The 27,571-nt window shown below is 43.0% G+C and overlaps 3 protein-coding genes and 1 pseudogene across 6 annotated transcripts; 1 reads left to right on the top strand and 3 right to left on the bottom strand.

The window, feature by feature from the left end:
* The first annotated feature begins 39 nt into the window (after nt 1-39).
* Nucleotides 40-6,062, top strand: LOC120791600 (cyclin-dependent kinase-like 1). Of its 2 annotated transcripts, none has more exons than XM_040130085.1 (10): nt 40-237; nt 593-781; nt 1,163-1,284; nt 2,638-2,710; nt 3,556-3,646; nt 4,038-4,238; nt 4,795-4,877; nt 4,984-5,040; nt 5,539-5,691; nt 5,944-6,062. In XM_040130085.1, the coding sequence occupies exons 1-10, from the start codon at nt 211-213 to the stop codon at nt 6,037-6,039; spliced, it is 1,092 nt and encodes a 363-aa protein (XP_039986019.1). In that variant the 5' UTR covers nt 40-210; the 3' UTR covers nt 6,040-6,062. The 2 variants fall into 2 exon arrangements, with proteins under 2 accessions (XP_039986019.1, XP_039986020.1); XM_040130086.1 differs by having other exon boundaries at nt 5,539-5,695; nt 5,944-6,045.
* Nucleotides 6,063-7,006: 944 nt separating this feature from the next.
* Nucleotides 7,007-13,440, bottom strand: LOC120791599 (cytochrome P450 2F3-like). 3 transcript variants are annotated; one of them, XM_040130082.1, is made up of 10 exons: nt 13,219-13,440; nt 12,484-12,791; nt 12,111-12,273; nt 11,515-11,664; nt 10,133-10,293; nt 9,437-9,613; nt 9,041-9,182; nt 8,372-8,559; nt 8,144-8,285; nt 7,007-7,927 (listed from the first exon to the last, which is right to left on the bottom strand). In XM_040130082.1, exons 2-10 carry the CDS (start codon nt 12,652-12,654, stop codon nt 7,746-7,748), a joined length of 1,476 nt encoding a protein of 491 aa, XP_039986016.1. In that variant the 5' UTR covers nt 12,655-12,791; nt 13,219-13,440; the 3' UTR covers nt 7,007-7,745. The 3 variants fall into 3 exon arrangements, with proteins under 3 accessions (XP_039986016.1, XP_039986015.1, XP_039986017.1); XM_040130081.1 differs by having other exon boundaries at nt 12,484-13,440; XM_040130083.1 differs by lacking the exon at nt 9,041-9,182 and having other exon boundaries at nt 8,372-8,581; nt 12,484-13,440.
* A 53-nt stretch (nt 13,441-13,493) lies between these two features.
* On the bottom strand, nt 13,494-15,914 carry LOC120792232 (annotated as a pseudogene).
* A 3,053-nt stretch (nt 15,915-18,967) lies between these two features.
* LOC120792345 lies at nt 18,968-26,349 on the bottom strand. The gene is made up of 7 exons (XM_040131475.1): nt 26,210-26,349; nt 24,972-25,026; nt 24,204-24,272; nt 21,165-21,423; nt 20,975-21,008; nt 20,661-20,847; nt 18,968-19,741 (listed from the first exon to the last, which is right to left on the bottom strand). The coding sequence occupies exons 3-7, from the start codon at nt 24,256-24,258 to the stop codon at nt 19,386-19,388; spliced, it is 891 nt and encodes a 296-aa protein (XP_039987409.1). The 5' UTR covers nt 24,259-24,272; nt 24,972-25,026; nt 26,210-26,349; the 3' UTR covers nt 18,968-19,385.
* Between the last annotated feature and the right edge of the window lie 1,222 nt (nt 26,350-27,571).

Here is a 27,571-nt window from a genome sequence, read left to right as displayed (position 1 = left end):
GAGGGCTACCGAGGTGGCGCCGACGCACGGGGGCGAGGAGGCGGCGGAGGGAGTGAGTAATAGTGGCAGCAGCGAGAGGGCGAGGGACCTCTGAAACTCCCGTCTGTCACAATAATCCGCCACGGACGTTATGGATTCAAGCCCGGAGAGGCGGCGAGAAGTGGCTTTTGGTGGACTTCGACCCTCCGCAGACGCGCTGCCGACTCGCGGATGAGGACCCTTCTAGATTCCGGACAGGTGAGTGTGCCTCTCAGCCTTTAGGTTGGGAGAAAAAAACAAAAAAACAAAACAGCAACAAAACAAAAAACAACAGCAAAAAAAAACAAACAAAAAAAAAAAACGAGCTGGTTTCGTCCACAAACAACACACGTCTCCTGGACTGTGGGATCCTCTCTCAGGTGTCACAGGTTGTAACCTATCGAAAAACAATTTTTAAAAAATTTCCTTGGACCAATTTTGTAAGGTTAATTGAAATACCAGACACGTGCGAAATCTTGATGTTATTTGACTGGAGGAACGATGAAACACAATATTTATCAGTACTCCTGAGTAAAGTGGTGAGTTTGGGAAAAAAACCTTTGCCTCTTGCCAGGTGACAGCCACTGACTGCCCGATGGAGAAATACGAAAAGCTGGCCAAAATCGGCGAGGGGTCCTATGGTGTGGTCTTCAAATGCAGACACAGGGACACTGGCCAGGTAGTAGCCATCAAGAAGTTTGTGGAATCTGAAGACGACCCGGTCATCAAGAAGATAGCCTTGAGAGAAATACGTATGCTGAAGGTGAGACGAGAGTAGTATCACTCAGCAGTCTCCAAGTCTGTTCACATCCAACACCACAGGTGGACATGTGCAGGCACAGGGGTACGCAAACACTCATCAAGTTGTATGACCTTTCGTCACTGTGTTAGGAATCTGTCATTCGCAGTTATTATTATTATTATTGTTTAAAGACTGAGGCAGTCTGATATAGAAATGAAAGTAAATACATAAAAGCAAAATAAACACAACATTAGGAGGCAGCAGAAGATAACACTTTTCTAAGTCTGCTTTTAAAGGCGGTCAGGGCCGGGGTAGACTTTAGATCCTCTGTGGGTTTAATTAAACATTAAGATGAAACATTTTGTGCTGACACAGTGTCCTCATTCTCTGTCGGTCCTGCAGCAGCTCAAACACGTGAATCTGGTCAATCTGCTGGAGGTCTTCCGGAGGAAGAGACGGCTCCACTTGGTGTTCGAGTTCTGTGAACAGACGGTCCTCAATGAACTGGACAGGCACCCTCGTGGGTAGGTCGGGGGCCACGCGGCGGCCTAGACGTGCGTCTAACTGTCGCCTGCCGACATGCGATCTGGTACAAGTGTTGTTGAGTAGGAGCTGAACGGGCCCATGCATACCCTCCGTGGGTCGCTCCGAGTCAGAGCAGTGAGTTGTGGTAGATACTGAAGGGGCCACATACGTAGAGAGTTGAGGGTAATCATCCACTTTTCATCTTCAGAAGTCCATCAGTTAAATATTTTGTGGGCACCTCTCTAAGAATCCATGAAAAAAATTGCAGAGGGTGGAAAGTAACTAAGCACGCTTCCTCAAGCTCTGTACTTAGCTACAATCCACTGCCTTGCCTTTATTTAATACCTATAGGTACTAGTTACTTTGAAGATTGAGACTTTACCCACAAAACCTAAGGCCAGTTTATAAAATATGATGTTTTATTAAAGATTAAACTACCCAAACGTTTATACATTAGTTGAAACTAACACCCTCTACAACGTTAAAATGCTGCTTACATGCTAATGCATCAGTGATAAAATAATATAATATACATTGTATTAATATAACACTGCCTTTATGCAGCCTTTCTGTTACATTAGGAGTACTTTTACTTTTGATCCTTTAATTATATTTTAATGATAATGATAACGATACCTTAGCTTTATTTAAGTACAATTTTAAATGCAGGACCTTTAGTTGTAATGCAGTATATTTACATTACACTACTGTTACTTTTACTTACAGTAGGTAAAGGATCTAAATATGTCCCCTACTGCAAAAGCGGGCCTCTCTTTTTAAGGAGTCGTCTGTTTACCGCGCAGTTTACCTCATAACTCCCCGTGTGTACATTTATTTCTTAAGAGTACTGATTAGGAAAGGGGCAGCAGAAAGGAGCGGGCTGAATCACAAAGAGGGAGCGAAGACTGTTGCCAAGAGATTTCAAAGAGGTAAAATGTTGGCAGCAGAGTTATAGGGAGGAGTAGCCAAGTCTAAAGCAAAAGATTAAAGTATTTAGGGAAAATGGGTCTTGTCTTTGCTTTGAGCGCTCCTCATGCAATCCGTGGTCACAAGATAAGATTTTAGTTTAGTTGTGGTCATGTGAAGTCCCATATCAAAGCCTAAGCTACAACGGCTAGCTGCTGTCCGACCAGTTTTTCCTTTTCCCACAAGGCTGTGCAGCCGAAACTCTAGCTGCTCCTGAAAACAAAGGCGCCGTTGCTGTTAGAGACAGGCCTAAGGTTACCCGGGTGACGAGAGGGCTGTGTAAAGCACCGCGTCTGTTTTAAAATTGCTGGAATAATAGATGAGGAACACGTGTGTTTTGTTTCTCTTAGAACAATCAGTATTCCTTTGTCTCTTGTTCTCTGCAGGGTACCTGAGGCTCAGCTGAAGGGTATAGTGTGGCAGACTCTGCAGGCCGTTAACTTCTGCCACAAGCACAATGTCAGTGTATTTATTAATGTGGTTTTTCATTTTCATATATTTACCCTTTGATTTTCCTCGCACAGGTTTCTTGTTTGTCTGTTTTGTTGAATAAAGGATAAGTTTGGGGTTTCCAAGACTACCTCGTAATAATACTCTCAGGCCATATCTCTGTAATCATTTCCTCCTCTCTATACTGGCCAGGAAGTGATCGGTTACTAGTGGCACTACACTGTAAAAGATAGCGGACAAAATCCACAGCTTCATATTAGTTTAAGTTGGTTTTAAAATGCGTGTTTTTACAGAACAAGGACTGTGTATTTTGTCCACTATATTTTACAGAGTAGACGAACGACTACAACAACAAATAACACTCTCAGAGTACAAATGGCACTTGATTGTTGTTTTAAGATAGAATCTAACTATGTGAGCGCTTTTTAGCTGAATACTGCATTAAATATCAAGTTGCTATTAATAGTTATTATATCAGGTAAATACTTGTGTTCGCAATCTTATTTTGGTGTTGTTAACTTGATGACTCTCACAGTACTGCTTGAAATACATGTATGTTCTCCTGTGATGATTATTTGCCAAATCCCAGAGCCTTCCAAAACCAGCTTATATCTGATGAGCTCAGGTTTTAATACAAAAATAGTAGTGTAGAAAACTCCTGGGAGCCGTCGGACGCTGTCCATCAGGAGCCCATAGGTTTCAATATTAAAATGTGTATAGGTTTCTGATCTCTTGCTATTGTTCTTCCACATTAATTCCTATTCTGTCAGCCTTAATATAAGCCTCTTTCTCTGTCACTAAGAGATTGTGTATCATGTTGCCTAAGTCCCTGATCCCGGGCGTTTATGTTGCAGTGCATCCACCGTGATGTAAAGCCAGAGAACATCCTCTTGACCAAAACGGGGATCATCAAGCTCTGTGACTTTGGCTTCGCCCGCATCCTGAGTAGGTCATCCAGAGAGCCAGTGCATTAATGTGCATTTAGTCTTTATGTACCTGTAATGACTTATTCAACGTGGAACCTATATCATCTCCTGCCGATGGCCTCCTCACTTTCACTGTTTCAATAAATGCATTGCATAGAAGGACCATTCAGCCAGTTAATGCGTCTGTGTGTAGTGTGTCTCTGTTTACCCTTCCTGCCTTAGGTTTCGGTGTTACGTTACCATACTTTAACGTGTTCATTCAGCATGCCTTGTAATCCCTTCCTCTACGATATATTTGTTATTTAGTGTTCATTATTCAGTATCTAAGTTTGTGTGTGTATGTGTGTGTGTGTGTGTGTGTGTGTGTGTATACAATTTATCTCCATCTGTTTGTGCGTTGCTATACTCAGCGGGACCAGAGGATGACTACACAGACTACGTAGCGACCCGCTGGTACCGGGCGCCTGAACTGCTGGTTGGGGACACTCAGTACGGGCCTCCTGTGGACGTGTGGGCTCTGGGCTGCGTCTTTGCCGAGCTGCTCCATGGGAATCCACTCTGGCCCGGGAAGTCTGACGTCGACCAGCTCTACCTCATCCGAAAAACTCTAGGTACACTGATAAGGGATCGCTTGTAGAGATCGCATATGGCATTAGTTTCTTGACGGGTCCCAAGATCAGCAGATGGATTTACCAGTAGTTCAGTTTATACATTCAAGCTAAATCACATAACTTTTATCACATAGTTTTCTGGTTTGTTTCCTTTGTTTTCACACCACAAACAAAGTGCAGCACCTCGCTTGAAAGCAGACCCAGGCTTACTTTTTCAAGCAGTCTTGGGCTAGGTTAGCAGGTTGAAAGGTGAAAGCACCCTTAAGAAACATAGAGGAACTTTAGGGAAATTCACTGAATAGGAAGATTGGCCTCTTTTGCAGTGAACTTGTTTTGTGGGTTCGTTCAACACGAGGGTTGCAGGACTTGCTGTTTAATTTTGAGGAGCTAACAGCAAAACCTGACATGTACTACGAATGTTTCAGGTCTTGGTTCAACATTCTCCCAAGGTTAATTTAAGGCTTTTAAGGTTTGCAAACCATTTACCAAACACACACACATTGATTCAAATTTTGGCACTGGAGGAAGGTTTTGATGATCTCATTTCTGACCTCAGGCGACCTGATCCCTCGTCACCAGCAGGTCTTCCGCTCCAACGTTTTCTTCAGTGGAGTCAGTATTCCTGAACCCGACTCGACGGTACAAACCCACTGTTACCACTGGGAATGCACAATGTACGCTCTTCATTGGGAGCTGATGAAGTTTGGTGAAGGTATAGTTATTCCCCATTTATTTTTGCTCTTAGGAGCCCTTGGAAAAGCGCTTCCATGGAGTGTCCCCTCATGCCCTCCATGTAATGAAGGTATGTTATGTTTATGTTTAATAGAGCCTGACTGATATACTGGCATGGCTGATATTATCATTATCAGCTGACTTTACCTTATCACAGATATACATCAGCATACTGTATATGATGGCCGATGGGTAACAAGAAATTGCGGTACAGAAAAGCTAAACTTCTAAATGTTTGAAGTGATTTATAAACAGTGTTACCATTACATGCTTGAATCCTTTTATGGCATCTTTTTTGAAAAATATTTAAATTATGTTTTTTAGGTCAATAAATGAGTATCAATATATCATTTATATGACTCTTTTAAACTGGATGTTGTATATGCTTTGAAAGTCCAGCACTGGTGAGCCTCTGTTGTTTAGCAAATATAAATAAAATATAAATGAGTATAAATAAAATGGTGACTCAGTGCTCTGGGTCCATCCAGCATAAGTATATTTATCAAGGGAACGTCCATGTTCTGAAATGCCAAATATTTTGAAATGCCAATGCTCTGTGTCTGAGCAGTCATGCCTGGTGATGGACCCCTCCCTCCGGCTGTCCTGTGAGGAGCTGCTGGAGCTGCCGTATTTCCAGGAAGAAGGAGGAACAAACTGGGGCCGCGAGGGTGAGCGCCCAGGAAGGCGACACGACAAAGGATCCCGACGCAGACAGGCAGGGGTAGGTACGACACATGCCGGCTTAATCCGGTGTGAAATCATTCCCATAACCCCGAACTGCACCAAACCCAAATCTGCCTTTTTTAGTATAAATGATTCATCTCTTACTGTGTTTTCACCACCAGCCACCCTGTTGAAGCATCATCTTAATGATAAAAAATGTTTGAGATGTGCACGGCACACAGTTCATGTGGTTTACTCATGGATCTCTCTCTTTCTCTCTCTCTCTCTCTCTCCCTCTCTCTCTATCCAGGCACAGTACCTGCCTCAGCTACCAAACAGCAACATCTCACCCGCACCGGATGTCAAGAAACAGGTGAAGCATAAATATCACCTGCCCAACATTTAATAAAGCAACACACTGGTCTAAAGGTTTGTTGCTGGGCCGAGAAACATTGACTTGTGCTATGCTTTGTGCAATCATTTGAACACATATATCCTTGGTGTGAGAGTCAGAAAGATTCTGTGCTCACTTTCACTTGTCCACAGACATTATCCCTTAATATTCTGTACGTAACGAAGAATAGGTAGGGCATTTGCAGTGGCAGACTAGGCAACACACTTACAGTACCAGTTAGCAAGAATGCACGTCCCTTGTGGTCAGCGTTTGAAGACAGTTTGCACCAAACACGGTGGTCACTGCATTTTGACACCTCTATAAAATCCTATAAAATATCTTATAAGAATCAACAGTGTGCCATCACCATTTGGACATAAGTACCGGAGTTTTCAGTGGCAACAACTGATTTCCATGAAGGTTCATACTGGCTTTCAATCATGGACTTTGTATTAGGATTCATCTATTTAACAAGTTAGTCAATAAAACACACTTTTAAATGGTATTTATACTCGGATATGAAAATATAGGATGAATAAATGCATTTAGCTTTAGGTTCATTAAACATGTTTTAAATTTTGTATAACACCAAAAGAAGTAGTGAATATGTAATGCAGTAAAATATATAACACTGTACACTCAATGAGTATTTTCCTCACTCAGTCTTATTAAGGTTTAATAAGACCTGCCATGACAGCTGATACTCTAAGTAATTTGATGGGTTCTTAACATATTGCAGCCTTAGTCTTTGACAACGATCCCCAAAGTCTGACGGGGACATTCACTCCGTTGCTTAGACTCAAGACAGTGATACACTGGAACATGCAGCAACACACTGACAGCCTGTCACACTGCTTGACCGATCACCTGACCTTGAACTTGTCAAATTACTGACGCGACTCCTTGTTATGCGTCACTGTACTAGGGCCTGTAAACCAGGGTTAAGGGGCCCTGCAGCTGGTCACAAGACGATTGATGGAATTTGGATAAAACACTAAGTATTTCTTGTTTACCTATAAAATAAATTAGTATACGATTCCTGTGTGTGATTCGTGCATTTTTCTTCAGAAAAAAAATACCCCAGAAAAGGTTCATACAGTCAAGTGGGGAAATGACAAAACATACCTAGACATAAATGACCTAAAACAACCCTTAACCCCGCACATAAATTCCAGTGTGCACTGTGTATTCTGGGGGTTTAAATAAACTCAACAAGTGAGGGAAGGAGAGAAATACCATTATGACCTTAAAAACTAAGTGAAGTCTTAAGTGAGACAGCCTCTTTAAAATCTCTTTGATAACCCATTTTAACATTTGGTGAAAACTTTAACCTTAGTTGAACGTCAAAGCATTTGAGATTATTAACTGAGAATCTTGTTCAAAAGATGAAAAATAACACTAAACAGTTTCCCATTTGATGTAATGCAGATCAACCACAATAACTGCTTAAATGTGGATATTTCACGTAGACTTAGAGTGTAATGTACTCTAGCTAAAATAAGGCACCGACACATACATGGTTCGAGGAGGCCATTTCGATGTAGTCACGGCAAACATCAAAGTTACAAGCACAGGAGATAGAAAAAAAAGATAAGTCGTTGCGCTTGATCCACGCTGGTATGAAATTAGGTCGCTTTGTATCAAACGATGCACTCGTCAGAGGTTGAAGGCCAGATGACGGGTTGAAAACACAGGACTATGCTGAAAAATATCATTTATCACCGTGGCGTGGCGATGACCTTGTATGCGCGAGGCACATTGGCGAAGCTGCTGTACTCAGGGCTGAGGTCTACACTGTCAGGTCCTCCGGGACAAGAAAAGGTGAAGCGCTGCAGAAGTGACACCAGGAAGAGGAAGATCTCCATGCGAGCGAGGGATTCTCCGACACACGATCTCTTTCCTGAGAGATAACCACAAACCAGCGAGAATGAAAATATATACACCCGAGATAAATGAAAAAAACGAGTGCAGAGACTGGGTTTACATCTTGCCTCTAAACCATACCATAGCTCAGAAAGGAACATGACGACACGAAAATCTGTTTAGCAAGCAGGTCCAATGTTAAGCCACATTTTCTGAGCAAACATTATCAAAGGAAATTTCCTTAATAATTCACCTGCAGAAAATGGCAAGAATGCAGGATTTTTCTTAAAGTTGCCATTCTGGTCCAGGAAGTGCTGGGGGTTGAAGGACCGAGGGGTTGCCCACTGTTTTTCCTCTTTCAGCACAGAGTGCAACAGGGGAATAACCATTGTAGCCTGTTGAGACAAGACATTGTAACAGATGGAACATTTTGTATTAACCTGGAAAAAAAACCCCGTATTATGTGATGAAAGCAGAATACCTTGGGAATTGTGTAGCCCCTGAAGGAGATGTCCTGGAGGGTGTAGTGAGGGATGCTCATGGGGACAATGTCCATTAGGCGCTGAATTTCATGGAGAACTGCATCTGTAAAGGGGAGGGACTTCCTGTCCTCCATATAAGGGCAACGCTCCTGTCCAATCACAGTGTCAATCTCCTGCTGCATGTTCTCTTCAGAATGAGGAAAACATAGCTATTTAGCAGAAACAATTACTCGATTAATTCATTAGTTAATCACCAAAAAAATAAAAAATAAATCACTTCTGATTAATCATTTAAGTCATTCATATGCAAAAATGCCAAACATGCTGGTTCCAGCTTCTCAAGTCTGAGGACTTGCTGCTCTTATATTTTACACATACTTACTCATCTCTACAGTGAAGTACAATGAACGAAACAGTGCAACGTTAGAGCTGTAAAGCTCAAAGCGCTCATCGGCATTACATGCACCCAACGACAAGGTGCCAGGTCTGGAGCTGTCGTGCCCTGAGTCTATTAAAGAATATATATGTGAAACTGCAATGATCATGTGACGTGTAAATGAAACGAGATGTCTTTAAAAGAAAGAGGGTTAGAAATCAATTTAACGTAAAAGTCATTAGACCAGTTTCTAGGTTTTCTTTTACACTGGCTTCCACTGGCTGTGACCTACCCTGTATTTTGGGGTACTTGATCAGTACACTTAGTGCAAATCTGATAGTTGAGCTGGTAGTTTCTGTTCCTGCCAGGTACAGATTCAAAACTGTTGACACCAAGTTGTCGTAGTGGAACTCGGTTACGGGAATGTGCTTTTCCTGAGAGGACAGAATGAGAACTCTTTTGAAGTTGAGACAATACAACCTGCGGGGTCAGAATTCAAGATTTTAAAACGCACTCCATTGAGCCCATCTGTGCACCTGGTGGTCTAAAGTTCTCAGTATTTGCAGAACTCTGTTGTTATAGAGAGTGGGTGCATATGAGTGAGCATGCTAAACATGCCCAGATTAAACGAAGGAAACGTGACTTTTACTTCACAGAGGTGTATTCTGGTTAATGGACTCTGTCATACCTGACTGAGTCTAATGAGGAAGCAGTCAATGTAATCTCTGGGTGAGCCGGGGTCCAGCGTTTCCTCGTGTTCCCGGATCTTTTTCATAATAAACTCTCTCAGCTCTTCAATTCTGGCAAATATCTCGTGCTGTCGACCTGGCAGCCACTCCATCAGCCGAGGGAAGATGTTATACAGCTGTGATGGGAAGTGGAAAAGGACTCATTGAATAATGTGTTAGCGGAGTAAAAAGTACCTGCCAACTTTTGGTATCTGAGGTGTTATAAAGATAAAAGTGCACTGAGCCTCACTGCAGACAAACCTCTAATCATTCCCTAAAGGACTTACTGAAAGTATATCATCACCATAGGAAAGAGCAGTTTCTGGAACAGGGCGACTATAGTTTTACTTTGTGCAACTTCGCAGGGGGAAATAAACTGAACAATGGGTTAAAAAAAAAAAAATTACAAACAAATAGGCAAAACACAACCAAATGCAAATAAATAAAATAGGCAAGTTAGACATTTACTAATTTGACAACTGAAAACACAAATGTACACCGATGCGGTGAGTTAAGCAGAAAAAGACATTAAAAAAAAGCATTTAGTAAAAATGTAATGCTGGTTGTACAGCCAGTATCGCCAATAATATCTGATCCCATCCACTAACCCACCCACCGTGCTGCTTCAAGCTCTCTGCACCTCCTCCTCCTTTTACCTGACCCCAGGGACTGCTGCCAAATTTCAGGACTTTGGAGATTGTCTGCAGAATGTAGAGGAAGTGGCCGTCGTCGTAGCTGAAGCGCTGACCAAACACCAGGCAGCAGATCACATTGGACACGGTGCAGCTCAAGAAGTAGGTTGGATCAAAAGGTGTGGCTGGACAAAAAAAAAAAAAAAAAAAAAAGTGCTCAGTAAACTTTCAGTGCGCCAACACAGTCAGAAAAGGGAACTGCCTGGGAACAAATCTTAAAAATCAGTATTTTATAATCAACATAGCAGTGTTTGTGACTTAATGTTATGCATACTGCCATCATGAGGAAAAGAATGCATTGCAAGTGATGGGATCATTCACACTTTTAAGAGCTTTTTCAGTTTATGAGGAAGACTGTATAAGGCTGTATAAGTCAGAAGTCAATTCAATTCAGTATTCTTTCTGTGCTGACAGGACACAGATCGAATGATTAAAATAAAACTGTGTTACTTCAAAAAGGAAAACGATCGATCGTGGTATCAAAAATCTAAAAGAAGAAACACTTCAGAGACATCAAAATCACGCGTTCATGAATTGTCAGTATGATTTCAGTGTGACACAGCAGGCCAAGAGGAAACTCCTGAATATAATGCAGGAGCTAACATAAGATCACCATGTTCACTGTCAGGCTTGCGGACTGCATTATAACATAGCCTTAGTCAGGTTAATGTGTTGCACAGGCTTTCCGTTTAGGCAGCGCATCTATACGACCATACTGCCAGCATGCCAGTTGTTCGTTTCAGTCAGAGCTGGGGGGGCATTACAATTTAAAGATATCAGCTTGGAAAATAGGCTAATCAACCTTCAAAATACAAATGTATGTGACGAACGTCTGACTAAAAGCTCCAGGACTAGACTAGAGAATGCACAAAGCCAGTAGAACTGTGACTTAAAAGATCAGATCCAGCCCATTTTAATCTGTCCCAGCCCGACATTTTGACTTAAATATTGATTACGACTCAAATTTATCAACCGATTTAACAAACAGAAAAGTAACAAACTACAATACACAGGACACCCCGTAGCGTTGTTTTTTGCAGGAAAATGTCAAAAAGGCTGGAAGGCATTGTTTAAAGCCCAAAATATCAAATGCTTTCTTTGTCAGAATGTATTTCTCACTGTATTCAAGTAACAAACGTTGCACCAGCTCAGCTTTGCGCATTTTTTTTGTTTTTTTTAAAATACAAGTCAAGTTAAAATCTCACGTGCCTTATTTACAGTTTATTTAAGCACGTTTAAAGCCCATCAACATTGGTTTCCTGGAACAAGACAAGAATGACCTTTAAGTTATGATGCTGTATATTCCTGATAGAGAAGCACGCAGAGTTGTTCTCACACATACATACCTCCGGTACTGTTTATGCGGGCCGCCAGATGCTTGCCCTCCTCCTGGATCCACTCTTCCATCCCCTTGCGTCCCATCCCAAAGTCTCGTAGGGTTGTGAGGGTGAAACGACGCAGCTGCCGCCAGCGCTCTCCATTACTGATCCCCAGACCTTTGAAAAGTGGTAGCCAAAGGAAACTCATGATAATCTGGCTGTCAAATTAAAGCTTCTGAAGCGCAATAAAACGAGGTGAAAAGTTTAAAAATAGGAGAAAAAAAAAGAAAACAGCAGGACTGACTGAAACCTTTCAAAATGTGACCATTCAAAAAAACAAAAAAACTAATGCATACAATTTTTCAAACAAGAGCAGGAAAACTCTCAAATAATTCCATAGAAACATTTGGGAAATTTTCAATAATTAAAGCCACTGTATGCATTAATATACAGATAATTACATCACTGTTGGATGTGGTTAGGTGCAACAGAACACAGACTTCAAACGTCTGGCCAGAAGAAATCAGTGAAACAGAGATTTGCAGCCCAGTTTTAAGGACAGAGAATGTCCTACCCAAACACGTTTACATGGCACACATATCGCAACCAATTTCCCATTTTACCGTAGCCCTTGGTGGCTCTGATCAGGAAAGGAAGAGGTCCTCTGCCAGTGAAGTCATCCGCTTGGTCCACCAGTGCCTCCTTCACAGCCTCATAGCCCACCAGAACCACTGTGCGCTGACGGCCCAGGTACACAGTCAGCACGGGGCCATAGCTTTCACTGAGCTGCAGGTTAAATAAAGCAATGAACAAACATCGGATTCTTGTGCAGGCATGTTGGGAACAGGCCAAATGGGGAATATGAAACAAACTCAGAAACAAACGTACATAAGGTTACGCATACAACACACTAAAGACCAAACAATGCTATGTGCTGGCAAGTAGGTGTTTTTAATCACACACTGGAAAGCAAAGGTGTCGGTCTCCGACACTCACCTTTAGCAGAGTTTTGAACGGCGCTCTCTTGTCCAGCTGTAGCAGATTTCCTATAACAGGCAGACCTGCTGGCCCTGGAGGTAAACAAGGCTGTCTGCGGCTCCTGAGCCTCAACAGCCACAGCAAAGCGACGATTAGCCCTGCTGGAATCAACGTGCCAGAGAAGTCCATAATGCTCCACAAGAGACGATGCCGAGCTTCCTCCTCTGCGACAGAGTAAAGGTCTAGGTCTTTGAGCGGATCACCATTTTATGTAAATACACCGAACGCCCCTCTGCCTGGGTTTCATGCCGTTTCGGGGAACGCAGCTGAGCAGGGGGGAGGGAGCACAAGTAGCCAAGAGTGATTTCAGCTCTATGACTAGTGGGTCAATATGTATATGTATGTATGTATGTACACACACTACTGCCTAAAGGTTTCTGGCACTAAAACTTTATCTTGAAGGCCAGTGGGAGTGTCTGCTCCTCACTGTTTAATTGCCCTTCGTCCAATCAAATTCTATGTTGACTTTCACAATAGAGAGTATGAAGAAAAATAACTTCCTAACAGGCAGATACATGATTCCTCCTCTGCAGCAAGTGATTCATTGGAATTCGTATAAAGGTAATACTAGTAGTAGTAACAGCAACTATACATTTCTATAGAAGTGATACATTTATTTTGTTTTGTAAGAAAGCAGGCACCAAGAACTGATTACAATATATACAAAAAGAAAAACAGATATTAAAAGACAACCTTAAAAATCCTTTAAAATTCTGCTCGGGGAGAGGCTGTTCCTTAAATTCAAAGTCCGATGGGCTGTCTGCAATATCACAGAGGCAACGGCAGTTTCCTTAAATTCAAAGTCCGATGGGCTGTCTGCAATATTACAGAGGCAACGGCAGTTTACTTAAATTCAAAGTCCGATGGGCTGTCTGCAATATCACAGAGTCAACGGCGGACGATAACTGCGAAACAAACATTGCTGTATCACAGTAAAGCAATGATAGACTGAGCGGAGCTCCTCTTTTTCACCGCGGCGTGGCAATGTCCAGAAAACGCTGCACCTCATGGATGACGGCATCTGTGACGGGGAGGGACTTCCTGTCCCCCATGTTGGGCCAACGGTCTTTTCCAATCAAACTGTCAATCTCCTGCTGCATTTTCTCTAGGCCAAGGCCAAGCAAACATTTCCACCCTGATCTATTGTTATGAAGGTTTTTAGGCGGGTGTACGGCTGTGTCTTCTGATAGGGGACCTACCCTGTATGTTTGGGTATTTGATCAGCACACTGAGAGCACATCTGATAGTGGATCTGGTGGTTCAGGAACAGATTCAAAAAGGTGGCCACCAGGGAGGAGCTCGCTTGTGGAAATGTGCTTTTCCTGAGAGGACAAAGTGGTAATAGCGCTATAAGTTGCACAACAAAGCCAGAATCCAAAATATTAAAATACACTTTAAGCCGCAGGTGACAGAAGCCCACTTGGGTTATTGTTTTCTTTAAATCGGATTATTTGAATGATTAAAATGATCCTGAAGTTCTCTCCAACCTGATTAATTTGGATGAGGGAGCGGTCGACGAAGTCTCGCGGGGAGCTGGGGTCTGGTGTCTCCAAATGCTCTTGGATCTTCATCTTGATAAACTCTCTCACCTCCTCAATCCTGCCAAAAACACTGTCCGTTAGCCAGGGAAAGATGTTGAGGGAGGGAAGCCCACAGCACACTGTAGCTTTGTTTCTCAGGGGATAAAAATGTAAAAATGTGATCAGTATGTTGGGGAATTCATTCTAAAATGCTGTTTATACATTTTGGGAAACTGTTACAGAATATTCTCTCTTAATATGTCTTGAAGATTATATAAGGACACCATATTAAAACCATAATAATAACACTGTATTTGAAGGACCATCAGCCTCTGTCTTTCTTGCTCACACTTACATGACCCAGAGGGCTAGATATGGACCCAGATATGGTGTTGAGGAGGTGCAGAAACCGCTTGTCTTCATAACTGAAGCGTTGGCCAAACACCAAGCAGCAGATCACATTGGACACAGTGCAGCTTGACAAGAACGTTGGGTCAAAACACAGTTGGACTCATCTGTTAAAGGTACTAATCAGAAGAAAAAAGCGATAGCACAGTTCACTGAGGATATGTTTTTACCTACCATGCAAACACTTTTCAAATGCCAAAAGCAAAATATACAAACTCTAGGGATTTGAGCGTTTTCAGCTTTCAATCAATTTTGTCATGGTCTTCATAGCATTGCCAAACCTCAAATTAAGATGCAGTTTAAAATACCCTATTTGGTGCCTTTGTAAATCAAGGCTGCGACTGAAGCTTCGTTGTTTTAGCAGGTGATGTAACATATTCAGTGTTTACTTTGCACAAACTGCTATCAGAGCGAGATAAGGATTAGACAGTGCGGCTGAAGCCAGAGAGATAAATACACAGAGACATACCACAAAGCTTCCACACTCTCTTTTCAGCTGTTGACCAATTATTTCATGAATCATCCAGTTATTTTGAGTCTGTTCAGTGTATTTTGTTGCAGCTCCCTTTGGCTCTGAATTTTCAGACCTGTGTCTTGTGCAGACATACATAGAGTTTTGTTTCATTTTTGCCAGACGTGTTAATGATTGAACCTTTTCTTTATTCTCAGTGTACCTTAGCTGTCAGGTGTAAGAGGAAGGGCTGTACAAAATAAACTTTACTTGACAGGTTATGTGATAAATCTCTCTCACATCAACCGTGTGTGAAATATGTGCTCTTACAGCAACAGCTGAAAACCCACCATTGAACGTATCTATGCGAGCCCTCGTGTGTTTGCTCTCTTCCTGGATCCGCCCTTCCATGCCTTTGCGTCCCATCCCAAAGTCTCTCAGCGTTGTCAGTGTGAAACGTCGCAGCTGGCGCCGACGCTCCCCATTACTGATGGCCGAACCTAGCAAAAGGAAACGTGTGCCTGCTGACCAACTGGAGCTGTGCATGACACAACTGAAAAATCACTGATCCCTGGACAGCGATGACATATTTGAAGTGTCTTGTGTTACCCTAGCCCCTGGTAGCTCTGAGCAGAAACGGCAGTGGCCCTCTGCCCGTGAAGTCATCTGCCTGGTCCACCAGGGCCTCCTTCACATCCTTCACTGAGTCACATGCTACCAGAACAACTGTACCAGCCCAGGTACAATGTCAGCACAGGACCATAGGTTTCACTGATCTACAAAGATGTGATTGGTCAAAGTAGTAGACATTATGATCCACATTTTATTCCTTTCGTGCGAGCCAACTGCACTCTAAAGTTCTTAACCTCACCTTGAGAAAGCTTTTAAAAGGTGCATTTTTGTCCAGTTGTGGACAATACAACGATACCTCCCCCTGGGTTTTTTACTCTAAAAAGCCACCGTAGAGCTAGGATGAGCCCTGCCAACATCACTGTTGCGGTAAAGTCCATCACACTCTACACTGGCCTTGTCTCTTCACTGCTCAGCAGATCTTTCTCAAACCCACTTTCACTCTGTGACTGGCTCTTGTATCCGGAATATTTGTCTTCAGACTGGCCAGGGAGCTGGCAGGCGTGCTGCATTAGGCCATGGGTGAACCATGACTCTCCTGTCTACCATAATGTACCTTTAACTGATTATTGTTTTTCATTGTCTTAAAGCCAGTGTGAAGTGAGGCTGACGTGAATTATATGGACAAAAGACAAGCAATTCACTCCCTCTCACATTGAAGAAATTTACGGGAACCACTAGAAGGGAAAGTCACTGTATGTCTGAAAACGGAGTTTGTCAAAAACCCAGAACCATTAACTTGTCATGCTGAAATTGTTTACACAAATGAGAAATCTGCATTGTACACAGGATGCCAGAAGCCATAGCTGGATTAACACCCCCCCACTCTCTCATTCATCGTGTTCATGGCAGCATAATCGTATTCTGCCTCGAGAGCAAGTAAACAACCACTATTCTAGGTTCTGCTCTGATGTAAAGGAATTGACCCCTCCTGTCATGGCCTCTAACTAATCAGCAACTCTTAAAGGGTGGTTATTTTCCAGTGTTTGTGACTGTTTATTTAATTATTTATCTTTACACAATAAAAAAGTTGTTCAGTCTACACCAAAGGACATCTGGTGACTGAGGGATCCGGCCCCCTACTGAAACACACTCCCTCTGATCCACTACAGGGATTGGCTGGTAGTATTGCTGGCCCCCTTCCCCTTCACTGACATGCGGTATCCAAAGCCCACGTCTAGTGGTTTTTAGAACGGCTGAGATGCAGACCGGCATTATTCTCAGCAGTTGTAGAATCACAGGGTAGAGTAGGTCAGAATTATCTGTTCCTCTAAATTTATGCTCGTGTCTGTCCCATCGGTCAGAGTGACAGTCACCTACAACACATCTATGTGGGCCGCTCTGTCACTGCCATAGAGCGCTGTAAGCTGCGATAGATCCCCTGAATAGACTGATTTCATTTATTTGATGATTAAAAGCCCACTACACCTCCGCACAGCAGCAGTCACAATCATGGCGGTTTAAACAGAGGGAGGCTCAGTGGCTCGTTGCCTCATACAACAAGACGACGTAAAATCGTAACAGCAGTCAAACACAAGAACATATAGTGGCAAAAGGTAAATACTTAAATGAATTACTGCAACAGCCTTCACATGAACTGATAATCAGCACTGTGACAATGTACCCTGCGCGCTGCACTCAAATGAAAATGGAATTTAATATAATGTGTGCTGTATCTCAGTAAATCAAGTGTGTAGGTGGAGCTTCTGCATGTTAAACCGTTACATAACTTATTCTATGGGGGGTTTTTTTCGTATTCACTGCTATCAGAAAGAGATGAGGATTAAAAAGCGTGGTTAAAGAGGGAGGGATAAAGGCACTGGGAAATCCAACAAAGCTTTCACACCCTCTTCTCAGATACTGACCACAGACCCATTGCTTTATGTATCATCCATCTTGTTTATTCACTAAATGTCTTGGTCATTATTCACCTTCTCTTTGTTTGCCTGCTCCTCTGAGCACCAACTGCGCGAGTGTCTAACTTGTAAGGCCATACATACAGTTTATTCCTTATTTTCACAGTTTGTATTTGAGCTTCTGCTTGTTCGTGTTAAGGTCGTAAAGTTTGGTTGGGTTTTGTTTTTCCCCCTTTTTTATATCTCATTTCACATCAAATCTGTGTGAAATACATGGATTTACAACAACAACTGAAAACGTACCTTTGCTATCTATTTATGTCGTTCCTCATGCGTTTGCTTTGGACCGAGGCATGATTTATCAGACCGTTGCTTCATTATTATAAAACCTTTAACCCCCCGTGACGAACGTGGTTAATTGACAGCCAAACAATTATCAATTTGAGAGGCGCCTTCTTTTCCAACCGTGGCAAGTTTTCTATACAAGAGGAAGTCCAGTGAGTCCTTTCTCCGGTGTTCATTCTGAACAGCCACAGCTAAATTAAGATTAGCAGTGCCGGCATCTTCTCCACACTTTGTATTCTTGTTTGCTCCTCCTTAGTCTCTCTCATATTGAATGACTTTTTCCCAGTCTCTAGCTCTGTATTTGAATTAGTTTTTGTTTATATTTATAGGAAACTTGCATTTTTTGGCATTGGAATTTTCAGCATTTTGCAAGAGGTGAACTGAGGTGTGAAATAGTAATTGTTATTAAAAGTGTGTTTTTTAATTGAAATAAAATATTTAAAAATATCATAAAATATATATTAAAATATATGTTATAAATTAAAACCGGCAACTGGTTTTAATGTTGTGGCTGGATGGTGTTGTTTTGTTTTGTATTGTATGACATTTATAATATGATAAACACAAGTGTTGTTTTTGGTTAATAAATAAATAAATAAATAAATCAGAAAAGATGATCAAAAATTACTGAGCCTCTAATTGGAAGGATTTATATTAGAAGGGAAATCTTCTCCAGGATGTCAATGATTTATTCCATCAGCGTTAAAAAAAACAACAATTTCTCCTCAGTTATAGCATCATTATCACTGTCGGTTGAGTCCTCGTTATATGTGTGTGTGCGGTTTTTCCCTAAGGCTTTACCTCCACTCAGTGGTTTGCGAGCACATGCTGGATGTTGATCTCAGCACGTGTAGCCCATCCTGGTGCAAAAACTGCGAGCACACACACAAACACATACACAAGTCCACACGCATCCAGCTCGTGAGCCGTAAACCCAAAAGATTATTTTTGCTGTGTAGGACAAAATCTCATACAAGCACACGCGGCCATTCGGGCTCAGCTTATCTCCCTCTTGCGCAAATCTGCTCCGTCATCCCCTCCTCTGCAACCCTTGGCCTGCTGTCCGCACTGCTGCTCCATGCCAGCCAACAAAAAGCAGATGGATCTAGAGAGAAAGATGCACGGTCATGTTGACAGCAGGATTTATTTGGAGTTCACCTTTGGGCAGCATTTCACGTAAGATACTGGTATGTGCAGATGGCGGGTGGAAGCGGGGCAGAAGGGAACTGAGCAAAGTGCATATGAAATGGAGAAAATGTCAAAGAGGAGAAAATATTCACAGAGATCAAGTTTTTAAAAAAGTATAAAATGAACACAGCGATGAGACAAACACGACTGTTTCAATTCTAAAGACTGAAATGTCCTCAAAAATGTCCACGTGGCTGCGCGAAATCATTAAACTGCTCACCGGGTTAACCTCAAGCTGTCCTGTGGCACGGAAAGACTGATACAACACAGAGTGCTCAGAAGAGTCAAGATCATGACTGATTTACCCGAGGAGCATGGGCATAAAGCCGGGAAGAACGTATAGATAACCCAACGAGCGATTAATTAATAACAATGCCTTTATATTTGAAAGGAATACCAACACAGGGATTTTGATGAGAATAAAAGGTCTTTCAAACAGTCCCTCTTCCTTTCTTGCCACAACTAAAAAGCAAATCCTCCACAGTCAAATGCATCAAAGTCGGAGTCTCCTTCAAAGTCGAAGCTGTTGAAGTGTGGAGAGTCGACGTCCTGGCCGCAGGCGTGGAAGGAGCCTCCTGCCGGAAGCTCGGAGAAGCCTCCTGTGCCGTGGGCGATCTCTTGGGCTCTGCTGGCCAGAGGAGAGGAAGGGGAGCAGGAGTTGAGGTAGCCCAGAGCGGAGGAGGCCGCTGCCCCTCCCATCAGCAAGCACACCGCCCTCACTGCCCGCGCATCGCTGCTGTTGCCGTGGCGAAGACAATCTGACACGCGATGAGGGGGGCCCCCAGAAACACTATTCAGAGGCCGCCGCGGTCCCGTGGCTGCAGAAGTAAAAAGTGAAAGACAATATAAACCATATGCAACAGTATAGAATAAGCTGATATATACCAAATTAGGGAAGAGTTGGCTAGTTGTCATATTCCTCGTTGAATGTGTCGCTCAGAGTTTTTGCTTTTTTGCTCTTTACCCAGACTTTGAGCCTGTCAGTCATTCCCTGCTTTAACCAGAGCTGTTACTTGATCCCAGAGTCTTCCAGGATTCCTGGATGTGTAGCAGCAAACCATCTTTTATGAGATAGGACTGGACGCAGTATAAACACCAACATCAGCCTTGTGTGTTTGGTTGCTCATCAGCCACTAACGAACCAGTTTCATTCGTTTAAAACTCCACTGAGAAATAGTTTTTATAATAACATTGAGTCAAATTGCTGTTAACTCCGCACTCTGCAGTTTTCTTTGCAGTTTTCTTTTTGCTCATTGTTAGGGCCTTTGCCTGGCCCAAGGCAACAGAGAGCTAAACTAAAAAAAGAGTGGCGCTATGCTTCGTTTTTGTGTGTTTTACGCTCATTACCCTCCCGCAGCTGAGAGTGCTCACTGCACTGCAGCCTTACTCATGAAAACACAAGCAAACAAGGTCATCACTTTGACAATTTGTGCAATAATTAGCACAATATATGCTCCTCAAGTAATGATCACACTTCTGTGTGTTTCTTTATGCCAGTAACATGTTATCAAATTGGTGAATGTGTTTCTTAATATGTTTTATTTATACGGAGCACTTTTTCCTAAATGCAACCCAGTGTGTGTTTCTAAGCGGTGAAAAAGTTTTCTTCATATGCTTTTCCTTTTTCTAAAATTACTGCGCATTGATCTCACAGCCACCGTACTGTACCCCCCTGACGCAGTTTAACTTGTGTGCTGCTACCACAGTCAAGAAACCACAGATGACGTGATAGCGGACCTTGGTTTTGGCCTCTGTCCCTGAAGGAGCCTCCCCGTTCAGTGACCCGGGACAAAGGAGGAGTGCCCTCGCCGACCCTGGGCGACCCGGGGTCCTTATCGCTGGAGGAGTCGGGCAGGGGGTCTCTGTCTGTGATGCAGGGAGTGATGCTGCGCTGTCTCTGAAGGGTCAGGGGGGACATAACGCCCTAGACAATGAGACAAACACAAGGTTCTTATATCAGAGAGGTGAACTACGCAACAGTAACACAGATGATAACATATATTATATCATATATAAGCAACAGCAGGCTGATGTCAAAACTGCGGACTCACCTCTCTCACTTTTCTGATCAACTTCAGCCAAAGACTGTGAAAGATAAACATGACAAGGCATCATATTTGAATCAGGGACGGAGCCGATAACAACACAAAAGACAGTAGCCTACGGTATACCGTCCCAATCTGATAACCATCTGCTGTGACTATAACCCTGTGTGTGTGAGAGAGATTGAGAGATACCCACTTGCAGTCATCGGGATTGTCTGTGAGCAACAGCAGGAACTTGTTCTGTGGCAGGATGAGGGCGAAGCAGCAGTCCCTCCTGCCCCCTGGAGGCAACTTGGGTAGGTCAAGGATTTCCCGTCCCTCTACGATCGACTCGCAGTTGCTTTGCAGCGCTACCACCTGATCTGGAGGCGATTCTGCATCGCGGCACACCAGCAGGCATCCCTCCATGGTCAGCACAAGGTACTTCTCCTTCCACTGTTTAAACATGAAACCCCCTGCAGCCAAACAAGGAGCAGAGAAAGGCACGTAGGTAGGAGGTTATATTTCTGACGTAGTCAGGTAATGCGTTTATCGTGAGTGATTAATGGTAAAAGTGTCACGAGATAAAATGATAATGTGGAGAATCCCACACTCAGAAAATGGGGGCAGAAGTTTTGTGTTTTAAGTTCTACCATCGATCTTTTATAGGTACCTGCATTTTGCAGCACAGAGGAGAGTTTGTGACTGTTTTCCCCCTTCACTTGCAGCCATTTGCTGTCATTCATGTTTGTTCAGCATGAAAAACAACTGCCATGTGCAAGATACAGACAGGTGGCAAATTAGAGGAAAAACCAACATCAAGCGTCTTAGTAAGGTGCTGGGCCACCACGAGTCGCCACAGCAGCCCCAGTGCTCCTCGGCGTTGGTTCTCCAAGTCTCTGGACACCAAACCTCTGAAAGATCTTCAATCATCTGGTGTTTTGATGATGGCGGCGGAGAGCGCTGTCTAACGCGTCGGTCCGAAATCTCCCATAGGTCCTCAGCCGGGTCGACATCTGGCGACTGCGAAGGCCGCAGCACGTGATTCACATCACTTCCCTACTCATCAAACCATCCAGTGACCCCTCGTGCGCTTTGGACGGGGGCACTGTCACCTCCAGGTGTTTCCTTTAACTAGTCACCCATCTGTATTTTCCTGGGCTAGACTGCCCATCACAGTAGATGTGAACCTTGTCCCCCGTTCTTTTCCATTAATGTTTAATTCCGGTCTGTAGTTTCCCATTAATTACCACACTGAGTGACCAGATAAATACTAACACCTGAAAATTTTAAATGCTCAGTCCTCCTGTAGGTGTTTGTTTTTTTGAGGCTGGAAAATACTCTGTCGAAAGGTGTTTTTAATTTAATATTATGTGCAAATCATTGGATAAATATTATGATAAAATATTATCACAAATACCCCAAATTACAGAACAATACAACGACATAATCGCGATGCAATTCAATACAAAAGCAACAGCACAAACTACAGCCTTGAGAAATTCTCTTTGAGCTGAATAATCACGTCTCTTGCAACAACACTAAAAAACAGAAAATGTAGTATAGTACATTTGTAACGTAGCAGTTTTGCTGAATGTGATTACACTGCAAAAGAGGAAAATCTCTGCCAGGAAATAATCTTTATAAAACGTGGTGTTGCGTTAAATGTCATTGTCAAATCCAAGTCCCTTCGTGAAGGGCATCTTTAACAGGACATCGCTTAAATTTAAAGGGCTGTTCTAAACTTGTGTCTAGAAAATTACACAATGACAACAAGGTAAGCAAATAGGGGAAAAAATACATTTGCATATGGCCTAAATTCTAAAATGACTGGAAAAATGTAAACTAGACATAAAACAGTAAGACAACAGTGTTCAAAAGCATAAAGGAGTGAAAGTTACACGTATATAATTATAACACATAACTGTCCCTGTCCCTGTCTGACCACTGTTAGTCAACTTTACTAATTATCTTGTGGGTTTTACGTGTCAAAATATGTTTAGCTTGTAGGAACAAAAGCAAAAGCTTCTGTTATACCATGAGTTTTCAGGACAGGACACACATGATGGCGTTTGACTGTCAGTGTCCCAGACAGCGCTCCATTGTGTAATAATGATAATAGATGGAGAGCACATGTTGATGGATGGGGAAGACTTGCTCCATTTCTCCAAACAGAGGATTAAAGGTGAACAGGTGGATTTTGCAAAAAAGGGAGAGAGAGAGAGAGAGAGAGAGGTATAGGAGTTTAGATGGACTGTCTGTTCATGGCATGTACAGGGAAACACTGATGTGCTAACATCAGTTCATAGATTTGACAATATAAAAAATTATTGTAAAGGTATTTTACTATTATTAGTCCACACAGTCAAGAGGGAAAGCAAATTAAAAAATTTAATCCGAACAGCTGACATTGCCAGTAAACAGCATCTTCTGCCTCAGTCCCCTGAGCCACGATGACACCGCTACCAAATGAAATCCAGGGAGATATAAAACAGATGTAACATAAGCACAGAGACGTGAACATTGGCCGAGTCCTGAATCATGACTTGGCTTTGAAAACGGACATCTAATCATTCTGTAAAAACACATATGGCAGGAATTATGTTACACAGAGTCACTCTCAGACTGTGTCAATCATCGTAGAGTCGGAGTGCCAATGTGAGGCAGTATTCCTTCACTGTTAAGCCAATGGCCTTATGAACTCTGCTGTTCAGAATTTATTACGCGTTGGGGGGAAAATATCACAAGCAGAAGCTCATCACGTCGTGCAATAAGTCTAAATCTAATACGAGTCTGTAAAAGTGTCTTTCTTGTCAGCTAAAGGATAGATGATTTCAAAGAAATATTCTGGTCGTCATTCATTTTCAAAAGATTTTTTGCTTTTCTGAAGGATTTGAATGGTCGAAACTCTCCACGTGGACTAAATAATAGCATCGACTCTGCTTATCAGATTGTCCTACAGTATAAAACACACAAACAGCCCTGCATTCATAGCGAATAGCACAGATGTCTCAAAAACTGCCGTCAAACATGGGTGGATAAGGAGAGGGTCTAGAAAAACTGGGCATCAGCAAACCTCAAGCAAAATAAATTTAATGCAAAAAAAACTACTTAATGCACTGAAATAAAATACGTCCCTGAGCTGTGATTGATAGCATGAGCAGGAACAAAACCCCGGGGAGCAAACAACAATCAGACTAAGAGATACACATCTGATAGAAGCTGCATACCGATGAAGGAATCAAAGCAGGCCTACCATATTTCCTGAGGAAGCCTCGATGAACGCCTGCTGTGCTCATGCCTGTGGTCATCGCAGCAACAGCGACTGAAATGACAAGCGGAGCGTCTGATGCTGAAAAATAGGGTAAGAGAGGGAGAGGGAGAGGGAGAGAGAGAATAATCCCCACTATTTAGGCCTCCTTCCTTAAACCCGTGCTTTGGTGAGTGGAATTGGAACCATCCCTGCTTATGTGCACAGAAACATCATATGAGCACAAATAGGCCCAAATAATCATGACAGCGATGGATAAATCCCACCCGAAAGATCCAGCGAGTTTCATAGTGGCCATCAACGGATGTCATGTTGGACTTTCTCATGCTGCTCCTCTCTCAGGAACACACGCACAGACGCAGACGCGCAGCATACGGGCGAATCATAATAGCTTATCATTAAACTGTCATGAAACCTGTTTCTCAGTGTATATCTGCGTCCTTGGATGACCTCCGAGCCGGGGCTTGGATCACCCCCTGCTCAAGCAGATTAAAATATAGGGATTATTATTCTTGCACAGCTGGAAAGCCTGTTGTTACGGTACTGTGGATAGGCCCATCCAAGATTTTAATCTGCCTGGACCTGGAATACGTGTGCGCCCCCCCCCCCCAAAACAACAACCTCTAAGATATTAACTGTTTTCCAATGTCATATATCCAAGCAGGATTAAATACCATGCATTGTCTTGGCCTATGCTCGCTTATCACAGTTAGCATAACATTATGTAACAAGAGGGATCTAAGAGAGACATACCACAATCAAACAGGCCCCATATACATGGATAAATGGATTGTAAGATGGTGGCAGCCTGAAAGACAAAGACAGACAGAGTTTATTTATCCTCATAGAGAAATTAAGTACAGTAAGAAGTGTTCAGCAGGAGATGTAAAATAGCATTTACTCAATAACGGCAAAAGGTTAAAAAAGTAAACACATTAATATAAATAAGCAATTAAACCAGTAAAAAAAACCAAATCACATTAGTTAAACAATAAAACATAATGTAGACATATTGTTTATTATAGTTGCCCATGGGAATGTTCTATTTTCACTTTGCCCTCATCCAGGGAGGTCAGAGGTCATGCTAACCTAGGAGATCCCACCTCCAGCTGGAATCAGGCCAGTGACTTGCTCAAGAGCACTTTAGACGGCCTGAAACTTGAGGACCAGGGGCTCAAATTTGGGACTTCTGAAACGCTACCAAAGCCAGTGCAACTGATTTAATTAAACTAAAAACCCATTGGTCTGCGTTAGAGTATAATCATGACGCCAGAAAGTCTCCCGTCCGTATGGGACCCTGAGTGCTAACCGCTAACCTCTGTTCAGCACAGCATTTTTATCCAGATTAATCCTTAAAAAAAAAAAAAATTCATTTAGTTTTGCTTTCAGATCGATGAAGACCATATCACACTTCACCGTTCGGACTCAAACGATGATGGGATGATGTGAAAAACGGCGAGTCTAACACGTGCAGATTGTATGCATTCACAACAACAACAAGGACACTTGACAACCTAATAAAAACAGGCAATGACCGATGAACAATATTCGCTTTCATGCTAGAAACAGATGAGAGGAGAACTTGACAAACAACCCCCCCAAAAAAAACTTCAAATAAAAGAATCATGGGAAGATAACTAACAATATACATCACAGTCTGTAAACAAATATTCACCAAATGTCTCCTCAAAAACGCAACCAAAGAGAAATGATGTGAAATGTGGTTACGGTTAGCGTTAGGGTTAGTAAGTGACATGATGCATGATACTGCCGACATGCCAAAACTTTTGTTTGAAGCTTATTTCTGTCTTGCACGACTTTATTCCCAGTGATAACCTGCTGTGTTTATAGTTTAGGGCAAATCATAAACAGAGCTAGCTATCACGAGCCAAGTGAGGCTGGAACAACCAGATCATCATCTTTACAGTGACTGTTATTGTTCCATCGGACAGATTTGTGCTATCTAGTGCACTTTTCGGAACCCTACACACGGATAGCAGAAAGCAGATGTTCAAAATCGAGGAGCGTCGGACTCCGCTGAGGGGTTGGGCTCTCGTTGGGCATCTGCGCTCCAGTGTCCTCGACAGACCCGAAGTTACTCTGGCTCCTTTGGCAGGCCCGGGCTGTTGATCCTCAGTGCGACCAGCGGGACAGTTCCTTCTAAATCACAGGGAGTCTACAGATTCAATGTTAGAAGATACAAAACATATTGTTAAATGAACAAATAAAGGCATAAATCTTTTTCCCCCTTTTGATTTCTGACCTTTTCCTCAGGGGGCAAAACACAGCACAGGTGATTCACAGAGCAGATGCCGTAACAGTGTGTGTGTGTGTGTTTTATGTGTTTTATGCAGGGTAATGAGTAATATCGCGGCTGTTCTTATTGGGTGTTACGCACTGACTCAGCCATGTTTCTGTCCGAATCTGGGTGCAGGCCGCAGGTACCTCGTTGCACGGGATGTTGCTTCATGTCCGGCATGTTGCCATTTTAGCAGTCGAAGGTACCCACACACATACTTACGTGCATTTCCTACAACCTACTCACTAAGTACGAGTGACGTGGATTTAGTGTTATAACTTGAGATCACACCCTGTGTGTCTGAAAATGACCCTGACTTCTGACGAGGAGTATCGGGTCCCATGGCGCAGAAGGAGGGCTTTGCACTTGTTACCAGCAGGGGGCAGAAGAGCCCGCGCAAACCTTCGGCAGTCACGCGTCACCGTGGTCCTGGTGATGTATCAACAGGTTGGGGGAAGCGGTTCATCTCTGGCTGCATCCGGGCTGCAGACGGAACATGAAGAAGAAGAAGAAGAAACGGAGGAGGAGAGGGCCAGCTCATTGTTCACGAGCCCGGGTGGCCCTGTGTCTGGGAGAGCAGCGGGAAGGTGCTTCCCATGTCTTTTGGCCAATAGGCACTCTCCTTTGAAACCAACAGGTTGTTTTGTTTAGCAGGCGGTGGTGCCTTTGTGAGAGAACATAATAACTGGTGTCCGTGTAACTTGTTCTGCTGGTACGAGTGGCTTTATAACTGGAACCATGTGCTTTCAACTCTGTTAATCCACTTTAGCTTCGTCTAAAAAACCCTCAATCTTTAAGTCTCTGCGTTCGGTGAGTCAGGTTTGATGGCGGGGCTTAAACCCTAAACGCTGACTCCCGAAGCTGGTGCCCATCCCCCTCCGAACCCAAACATTCACTCCCTTCCAGGTCGGTCCAGCCCCGAAACTTTGTGTTTTGGAGTAGAACACCCCTCTTTCTTGTACAGGACCCCCTCAGTGACCCTCTTCCCTCCCTCCCCGCCTCTCTCCCTGGGCTTCTATCTGGGAGCAGCGAGAGCACCATTGCTCAAGCTCCT

The sequence above is a fragment of the Xiphias gladius genome, chromosome 7 (genome assembly GCF_016859285.1).
Source record: "Xiphias gladius isolate SHS-SW01 ecotype Sanya breed wild chromosome 7, ASM1685928v1, whole genome shotgun sequence".
Lineage (NCBI taxonomy): Eukaryota > Metazoa > Chordata > Actinopteri > Istiophoriformes > Xiphiidae > Xiphias > Xiphias gladius.
The sequence above is the reverse complement of the archived record's forward strand: the minus strand, read 5'-3'. Positions and strand labels throughout refer to the sequence as shown.

What these genes read in the sequence shown, in the direction of transcription:
- LOC120792345 (XM_040131475.1), bottom strand. Translation starts at nt 24,258, where the DNA reads ATGACCACAGGCATGAGCACAGCAGGCGTTCATCGAGGCTTCCTCAGG. An exon ending in AGGCTTCCTCAGGAAATATG is followed by an intron (nt 21,424 to 24,203) that starts GTAGGCCTGCTT and finishes GTTTGGCTGCAG; the next exon opens with GGGGTTTCATGTTTAAACAG. An exon ending in TGATCAGAAAAGTGAGAGAG is followed by an intron (nt 20,848 to 20,974) that starts GTGAGTCCGCAG and finishes CTCATTGTCTAG; the next exon opens with GGCGTTATGTCCCCCCTGAC.
- LOC120791599 (XM_040130081.1), bottom strand. Translation starts at nt 12,654, where the DNA reads ATGGACTTCTCTGGCACGTTGATTCCAGCAGGGCTAATCGTCGCTTTG. An exon ending in CAAGTACCCCAAAATACAGG is followed by an intron (nt 8,560 to 9,040) that starts GTAGGTCACAGC and finishes CTCATTCTGAAG; the next exon opens with AGAACATGCAGCAGGAGATT. An exon ending in GGGGCTACACAATTCCCAAG is followed by an intron (nt 8,286 to 8,371) that starts GTATTCTGCTTT and finishes TTGTCTCAACAG; the next exon opens with GCTACAATGGTTATTCCCCT.
- LOC120791600 (XM_040130085.1), top strand. Translation starts at nt 211, where the DNA reads ATGAGGACCCTTCTAGATTCCGGACAG. An exon ending in GAGAAATACGTATGCTGAAG is followed by an intron (nt 782 to 1,162) that starts GTGAGACGAGAG and finishes TCGGTCCTGCAG; the next exon opens with CAGCTCAAACACGTGAATCT. An exon ending in CCCGACGCAGACAGGCAGGG is followed by an intron (nt 5,692 to 5,943) that starts GTAGGTACGACA and finishes CTCTCTATCCAG; the next exon opens with GCACAGTACCTGCCTCAGCT.